Consider the following 9,145-nt stretch of genomic DNA (forward strand, 5'->3'; position numbering starts at 1 on the left):
AAATGAGATTATAATGGAACAGCAGCTTACTCCTCCTAAATCTAGAACATTCTAGCCCCAAAGTATGCATGATCAGAAAAGCCCTTCCTGAACCTCAGATCCGTGCCTGACTCAGTGGCATTAGTCCCAGGGCTACCTCCAGGTCCAGGAACCCCCATGTCCCTTTTGGAAATCAGCCAAGGGACAAGCTCCTTCATTCCATGTCAAAGCATACGCTCATGTTCCAGGTGCTTGCAGCCCCTTGATCTTCCTGCCACAGCCTGAACTATTCACTACAAATAAAGTGCACGGTAAAGACATCAGAACCCTTGCAGGGGACACATTTTGCCTACATTTGGCATCTTTCTATTCTTCTGGCTTTCATAGTGCTGAGAACTTCAGTCGCTCTGAAGCTGTGAGACAGCTCCCTAGTGGGCAATTCATTCATCAAATTTACTCAAGTGTATTTGCTGCATTACAAGGTCAAGATGCATCCCATTTCTCAGCATACAGCCAGCTTGGGAATTAAGCAGTGACACTGGAGATTGAGCAGAAATCTTTTCAACTATATAATTAATACAGAACTATAAAAGCTATGAAAGCCTAAGATAGCATCCTATTAAGCAGCCCTTCCAACTTTTTTTCATGAGTAGGTTGATAAGGATCTTGATAAGGATTTTCATTTCAGGTTGATAAGGACCTCCTTCAAATCAAGCATCAAGAATATATCCTCAAAGACAAGTCACAACAATTTGCAAAGCTCAGCCTTACATCATGAGACAAACATGACAACAAGCACATGTAAGGATAATGAGTTTATTTATTAGAATAGATCTTCTAGATAGGCCAGTTATACAAATATGACATTTGGCAGTCATTTTATTTCCCAATTCAGTAATTAAAATGCAGCTTAGTTATGAAGGCACACTGGTACTTCACGCATCAGTAACATCCAATATATCTGGCAAGAGAAACATCTCTGTCCTACATTCTTTAAAAGCTGTTTGTTTCATTTCCTAAAGTGAATCTAAAATCACTAAGGACTTGAATCAGAACTAATCATACAGAAACCTGATCTGGACCCTCAGAGCTACCACAAGATGCTGGAGCTGTCAGTCAGCAATTCACACTTCTTTCACTTTTGTTTTCCCCTTTTCTGGTGTGACTGCTGGAAAACAGCACATTTGATGCCATTTCAATTGGTAGCAATTACCAGAAAAATCTCAAGAATGGATTAGTAGCAAAGCGTTATATTAGTAAGCAAAATACTTGTATGCTGTATTTTGTATCAGAGAATTCAAGGTACTGCTCATTACAACTACTTTCAAATGCCTCCTCACCTTCTCTGCACAGTTTACTTATGCCATCTGGTAGCTCTCTTCAACTAAGAACAGCCCTTGTTTTAGACAAGCACCCTAATTTGGTTTTACATCATAATACATACGGAGAACCCTCCTCACAGTCTCCACGTATCTATCATCAGAAATAGGTTTTCTCTTGCTTCCGGGCGCTAGGAACTTCTTGATTGTGGGGATGCTGCTTATCCTTTTTTTAAATGCCTAAAAGGGAAATGGTAAGAACATTGCATTTAAAAAGCAAAGTAAGACGAGAATATACACATTTGTGTAAGTGGAGGATTTGAGTGAAGAGGGGAGCACTGACAGAAATCACTAAGCAAACAGTATCAGCTGCTGCTGAAGATACATGTCCAGTACTGCTCCGTCAGTACAGGAAATACTGATGAGACCTTTGTCTATATTCACCTCAGTCTCCCTAATAAGTCATTAACATCCTTTAAAAAGTGGTTTGCAAATGCAAGACAAAAGAAATACCATCTTAGCTATGGGTAAATTTACCCTCTCTCACCCCAACTTCATTTTAAATAGTGATTAAACAGCCCTCCACCTTGTATTGAGGTACGATGATGTGGAAATAGTTACTTGTGGTTTCAGATGTGTATTCTCCTCAAATCATGTCTTCATCTAGAAAATACTTTCTGCTTCTGGCATTATAGAGCTGGTGAGAAGGGGGAAAAGAAGCAACCAAAAGAAAAGGAGAGTGGCTTTCTTCAGGCTTTATAGGAATTACTCTAAACAATAATACATTCTGTAGATGAGTCCTATTAGGATGTTCATCCTAAAGCAAGCAGAGCAAGACTACAATAAAAGAGTGACAGACACCTTCTCTTATGGAACTGTCCACACAAAACAGACTTTGAAATGTCTTTCTACCATATCTCCAGCCACAGAGTATATTGTTAATGTAAGTCACCTGTAACAGAGGAAATCCCGAGAGAGCATCTGACTTCTTCTCTTCTACCATTAAAATAGCTTCAAGAAGATGAATATCTGCCCAGCTGAGACGGTTGCCAACAAGAAAGTCCTGGCCATGGTCTTTCAAAACCTAGAGATGTCAGAAATGAAAATGTTCCAAAGTGGATAAGCAGATGGAATTATCTTTTCAAAATGCTCAGGTACGCCTTTGGTAACAATTCTGTTCTATTCATCTTTCTCTCCCATGGCACTAGGAATACTCCCAGAGTGGGAGATGTTAGTTCAATGCCTGCAATCACTGATCACTGATCTGTGAGCAGTCTTCCCAGCAGCAGTCTGGAATCCCAGGGCTTCTCTTACCCATCCTTCCTTCCTATTGCCCCAGGTAACACCATACACTATATCATACTGGAATTTACAGACTAAGAAATCTTAGTCTGTATATATATTTTATATATATATACAGACTATATATATATATACGGACTTATATATATATATATATATATAATATATTTAACTCTGTTACAGCTTCAATGAGAAAATAGAGATCAGCAAGATAAACACTGAGATCTGAACTTGGCCTATGCATCAGGCCATTTAGATTAGAAAACTTTGTTGCTTGGAGGTACTCCTCCTACATCTGCCAGGGGAAACTTAAAAGCATTTTTGAAGCTGTAGTAATGACTGTTTGTTACTGTGGTTAAAAATATAAATAAAAATGAAACATAGGAGGAAACTATTCTCCTACGTACCTTTTCATATGCTGGGAAGTACCTGCTTGTAGCCTTTTGAACTACAAAGGCACATTGTTTCACTTTATCCTCAGCTGTTAAGAACGGGAAACTCAACAAGAAGCCCATAAGGTCATCTGTTCCCCCAACATACATGTCAATCCTTAAAAACAAACAACAAAACTTAAATAGGCTGGTGCCTTCACAAGCACAGATTTGCACAGTGTTAAAGTTGAATTTCCACATGCAGAAATAGTTCAGTATTTAGTCACCTCTTGAATACCTCTGTCAAGTTATATTAATATTTTACTAGACAATGGGCCCACATATCAACCATTTTTTACATCGAGATAAACTGATCAGAACAAACTAATTGGGTTGCATTTAACTGTGGCCTGTCAGTCTTACTGCAAATTACGCATCACCAAAGCAAAGGTGGTTCTCTGAGTATGCAAATATGCAGTTTATTCTTCATGTATCTAAACTACTATAATATGTTCAAGAAGGGTAGTACTGGTACAGTACAGGGCTCTCTCCTTCAGGTCCTTCCCATAGAGATTGTATTTCCCTGCTATGTAGTTGAGGATGGCTCTGGTCTGCACCAACTTCATCCCATCAATCTCCACCATGGGCACTTGCTGGAATATGAGGACTCCACCTAAAGAAAGAGAAAGCCACATATTACTGTATTGGTACATCTACATCTGATTTCTTCCTGAGCTTGCTCTAGGGAGTCTTTTTATTAAACTGGCATATTTCCATGCAAACAGTAAATTAAGACTAATTAAAGTGAAGAATGGAATAACTGTGGGTTATTAACCTTAAAAAACCAAAGTTCAGAGAAAGTGCAGGTAAGGTTGTGTACAACAGCTCTTATGATGAAACTGAAATATAATTTGGACAATCATGACACTAAACACATTAAGTAAGAAGCTTAGTTGACGTAAACTAATTCTAAATACATAAAAATGTATTTATTTCCTACTATTAAAACACAGATGAAGCAAATGTTAGATTATAAAATTTCTTCCTTATAACCTGTATCTTAAGCTAAAGCAGGGCATTCCATGAACTTTTAGGACAAGCATGTGCAAGTTGCTGAAGCCTGGAATAAGGCTGTTGGATAACATTCCCATGGGATTAATTCCACAATGCTGCTTTCCTTGGGAATGAGAATCCAAGAATCCTGGCAAAGCTGTTTCAAAGCAGGATTTACAAACACTCAGGGCCTACTATATTTTATGGCCAACTGACAATCAACTGCTGTAATGCTGAAGACTTGGGGAAAAAAAAAAAAAAAAAAAGTGAGGGCAGCCAGAAGCTGCGCATTCACCTAAGGTGAATTTTTGCCAACAAAGTTTTGGCAGCAGCACACAAACAAAAGAGCCAAGAGGACTGCAAAACTGCAAGCTGGAAGGACATTCAGTTTTCATTTGTGCCTGCCCACATGTGAAAACATTCAGTCTCTGCAGCTGCTCAAAGCTCTGTTCTAATTCCCTCTTTTCCATATGGAAGTCAGTACACACAGTCTTCAATCTTCTCTGGGACCGAGCGGAACCTGCTCACACTTATCTTGAGGTCTCATATGTACTCACTTTGCAGGAGTTTCTCATACTGCTCTCGTGTTTCCAAAAACACCTCTTCAAACTGGGAAAAAAAAAAAGTAAAAGAAAGAAAAGAATAAGGAAGAAAAAGAAATGAGCACCTTTAGACATTTCCAGAGCACACAAACTTGGGTGGTGCTTAACAAAGAAGACAGTGCACGCTCTGGCCCCTACATTCCAGACATGGCCCTAAGGGAGAAAAATTCACTGGCAAAATCTCCTAGAATCATAGAAATGCTCAGGTTGGAAAGATCTTAAGGATCATCAAGTCCAACCACAACATAACCATACTGCCCTGATTCTAATAACCCTCCACTAAATCATGTCCCTGAGCACCACATTCAAATGGTTTTTAAACATATGCAGGAATGGTGACTCAACCACCTCCCTGGGAGCCTATTCCAGTGCTTCACAACTGAGCACTTTACTTTCTGTAAAGAAGTTTTTCCTGATATCCAACCTAAACTTCCTCTGGCACAACTTGAGGCCATTTCCCCTCATCCTGTCACCTGACACCAGTGAGAAGAGACCAACCCCACTCTCACTGTAAGCACCTTTCAGGTATGAAAGAGAGCAGCAAGGTCTCCCTTCAGCTTCCTCTTCTGCAGACCAAACAGCCCCAGTTCCTTCAGTCTCTCCTCATAGGGCATATTCTCCAAGCCCTTCACAAGCCTTGTTGCCCTTCCTTGTTCCTCCTCCAGCATCTCCATGTCCCTTCTGTACTGAGGTGCCCAAAACTGAACACAGTACTTGAGGTGAAGCCTTACCAATGCTGAGTACAGGGGCAGGATGACTTCCCTAGTGCTGGTCACCACACCATTCCTGATACAAGCCCGGACGCTATTGGCCTTGGGCACACTGCTGGCTCTTATTCAGCCGACTGTCCATCAGTACACCAAGGTCCCTTTCCATCAGACACCTTTCCAGCCACTCCTCCCCAAGCCTGTTGGGTTGGCTGAGGTTGTTGTGACCCAACACTTGGCCCTATTGAAACTCATACAGATAACCTTGTTCCATTGATCCAGTCCATCCAGGTCCCTCTGTAGTACCTTTCTCCCCTCCAGCAGATCAACACTCCATTCCAACTTGATGTTTTACTGAGGGTGTACTCAATGGCCTCATCAAGATCATTAACAAAGATGTTAAATAGAAGCGGCCCCAGTACCAAGCTCTGGAGGACCCTGCTTGTGACTGGCTGCTAACTGGCTTTAACTCCATTGACCACAACTCTTTGGGCCCGGCCATGCAGCCAGTTTCACCCAGCGGAGCGTATGTCCATCCAAAAAGTGGGCAGCCAGCTTCTCCATGAGAATGCTGTGGGGAGCAGTGTCAGAGGCTTTAATGAAGTCCAGGTAGACCACATCAACAGCCTTACCTTCATCCAATAAGCAGGTCACCTTGTCATAGAACGAAATCAGGTTTGTCAAGCAGGATCCACCATTCATGAACCCATGCTGACTGGGCCTGATCCCCTGGTTCACCTTTAATTGATCCATGATGGCTCTCAAGATTATCTGTTCCATAACCTTCCCTGGCACTGATGTGAGACTGATAGGTCTGCAGCTACCAGGATCATCTTTCTGGCCCTTTTTGAAGATGGGTGTCACGTTTGCCAGTCTCCAGTCCACCTGGACATCCCCAGTTAGCCAGGACTGCTGAAGAATAATGGAGAGTGACCTGCCAACCACATCTACCAAGTCCCTCAGCACTCTAGGGTGCAATCCACCTGGCCCCATGGACTTGTGAATGTCCAGCTTTTGAAGCAGGTCATGGATTATGGAGGGCTTATTCTGTTCCCCATTCCTATCTTCCAGAGCAAGGTGCTGTGCACCCTTAGTTTGAGAAATGCTGCTAAAGGCAACTCCAGTAGAAAATCTGGCATTAAGAACCAGAGTGAGGATGTTTTATTTGGTATTGAAGAGGGAATTTAACCTGAGACATTCAACAGGACAGAGCAGGCTGTCCTCACAGTGCTTTCTGATATGTGGAAAAGAGCTCTGCAGTGCAATAGGTTGATCTGGGAGCAAGACAGGAACAAATTCTTAGAAAGTTAAAACAAATCCTTTGCAAAATGATGTTCAGTAATCATGCCAAGCAGAAAGTTTAATGCAGATGCATGTTTATGACATCTGAAGATGAATTATTCACCAGATGAAAAACAAACAGATGCAGAATTGCCTGTGATATGTATGATGTAGTTACAATCACTGTGGTTAAAGATGGCCGTTAATTATGGAAGGAATCAGTTCAAGATGAAGACACCAATGTTAGGCATCCACGTATATGTGTTTGCATGTGCCATACATGTGCAGGTTGCTGTTACAGTCATCTTGTTCACTTCACCCTGCTACGCCTTCCTATATGGTGCAAGCAGGACAATGCAAGTGCCCTGCTGCAGCTTACTGCAAAGGATGGAAGGAAAACATAAAGATCCTCGAATGAGCATTCCAACCGAAAAGATAAAGATCAGACAAAGCAAATTCATTGCTGTTTGCTTTGGCACACATTATATTTGTTATTCCCAGAACAAATATATCATTGAGCTCAATAGTGCTGGGTAAGGGACTTTAAGAAGGCTTAATCATTAATTGTTCTTGCATTAAGCAGAGTTCTGGATGATAGCATCATGTTTGAGAAGAGATGGAACTTAAACTTTAGCGCACCTAAACCGATTGAATTAAATGAATAGCCAGTACTTCCTATTGCATCTAGCGGTGCTTCTTTGATCAATGACCCATGTTCTGACTCCAGACAAGCTTAGAACACACAGAATAATGTTACAAAGATGAAACAAACCTCGACCCCAGCTGCTGCCAGCAGCCAGCGGATCGACTCCATTTTGCCTCTTCCATCAAAGTAGTAGAGTACAGGTTTTGCAGCCATGGCTTCAGACTTCCTTCACCTAAAAATGGAAAAGAAATCTGTTAATAAATGATTCAAAAAATGGATGGCTCTTGGGATACTGGTTCACAAGTCACCCACAGGACAGAAAATTGGGTTAATTTCAGACAAAACATTTCAGCAAAGCTGCTGTCTGTACAGACTTGGTTTTATTGTGGCATGGTCGCAGTTCCCCCCAAACCTTGAAAAAGGAAGCATCAGATGCTAAGCAGGAGATAACAAGAGTTGCCACTTGAGTGCATCAGCAGGTGTTAACAGAGCCATAGAGTCATTGAGGCTGGAAAATCGTAGAATAACAGAATCACAGAATCACCAAGGTAAGGTTGGGAAAGACCTCCCAGATCACCCCGTCCAGCCATCCACCCGCCACCAACACATCCCCACCAACCATGTCCCCAGTACCACACCGAAACCTTTCTGGAACACCTCCTGTGACGGTGACCCCGCCGCTCCCCGGGCAGCCCGCGCTGGCCTCACAAACGCGACTTTCAGCACAGTTACTCAGTCCATCGCCGCTAACAGCCACGTTTCCACCAAAGCGACATAACGGTTCACAGAGGCTTTCCAAGCCGGGCCACCCTTGAGTCAGAGCACCAGAAACACCCGCACACGAGCACGGGAAGCCGTTTTCAGTCCCGGCTCGACACGCTCCCCGAGAGCCGCTCCCTGCCCGACCCCCTGTACACCCCCCGCCTCGCAGGGCCGGGGTCGCACGTACCCCCGCCGCAGGTCGCTGCCCAGGAGCCGGTGGGTTCGGAGCGCGCGGCCGCGAGAAGCTCAATGTCACGCAGAGCGCGGGGCGAGCGCTCCGAGCCCTCCCGGTGCCGCCCCCCGAGGCAGGGCGGCCGGCACGGCCCCCCGCAGCCCGCCAGTGGGAAGGCTCTGCTTTGCATAACGCGCAAGGCCTGCTGGGTGGAATGCAAAGCGAGAAAGAATGTTAACGTGCGCCGAGTATTCTAGAGCAAAAGCGTTTAGTTCTGAAACAACACTGAGAGCTGCTTCTGCCGCCCGTTTCCTGGAACTTTCAGACCCACCGTGCATCACCATGATCTGGAAGACATTACGGTGTTGGTCCTTATATATCGCTTGTGGCGGCTTGTAGCTCTGGATGTGAGGGCGATCTGGCTGCGACATCTGTCACCCCATTGATCGCCAGGGTTGATTCGGCTGATCTGGCTGGCTAGGCGGGTGTCCCCTTCCTCCCTCACCGCTCCATGTGCGTCCCTCCCGAAGCTGCGCGCTCGGTCGAAGAGGACGACCTTCCCCGATAGAGACGGTACCGTTCATCGGTCAAGGGTATACGGTAGCTGCGCTCCCCTGCTAGAACCTCCAAACAAGCTCAAGGTCCATTTGTAGGAGAACGTAGGGTAGTCAAGCTTCCAAGACTGCAGACACATCCAAGTGAGGCACTGCATGGGGCAGTCTGCCATTGTTTTGTGCCCAGCCCCACGGGTTCCAGGCGTTCCTCGTTCTCTTTGTCCCTCTACTTTTCCCTATTCGGTCCCAGCACGAGGAACAACTTGCGCTGCTCGTTCACTCTCCCACTGCTGCCCCCCAAATCTCTGAGCTCCTTCCTTCTCTTATGCACACACCACTACCCAGAGCTGCCGCACTTCTGCATGCATGCCTCACTTCTTGATCTCACATCTGGTTC

General features: G+C 44.2%; 1 protein-coding gene across 5 annotated transcripts; it reads right to left on the reverse strand.

Annotated features, from left to right (window-relative positions):
• Nucleotides 1-781: 781 nt before the first annotated feature.
• LOC125689596 (glutathione S-transferase 3) lies at nt 782-8,341 on the reverse strand. Of its 5 annotated transcripts, none has more exons than XM_048937004.1 (8): nt 8,210-8,341; nt 7,918-8,070; nt 7,387-7,492; nt 4,582-4,633; nt 3,512-3,644; nt 3,008-3,149; nt 2,251-2,382; nt 782-1,538 (listed from the first exon to the last, which is right to left on the reverse strand). In XM_048937004.1, exons 3-8 carry the CDS (start codon nt 7,471-7,473, stop codon nt 1,395-1,397), a joined length of 690 nt encoding a protein of 229 aa, XP_048792961.1. In that variant the 5' UTR covers nt 7,474-7,492; nt 7,918-8,070; nt 8,210-8,341; the 3' UTR covers nt 782-1,394. The 5 variants fall into 5 exon arrangements, with proteins under 5 accessions (XP_048792961.1, XP_048792958.1, XP_048792956.1 ...); XM_048937001.1 differs by having other exon boundaries at nt 7,905-8,070; XM_048936999.1 differs by having other exon boundaries at nt 7,899-8,070.
• Nucleotides 8,342-9,145: the final 804 nt, after the last annotated feature.

Source organism: Lagopus muta, chromosome 2 (assembly GCF_023343835.1).
Source record: "Lagopus muta isolate bLagMut1 chromosome 2, bLagMut1 primary, whole genome shotgun sequence".
Lineage (NCBI taxonomy): Eukaryota > Metazoa > Chordata > Aves > Galliformes > Phasianidae > Lagopus > Lagopus muta.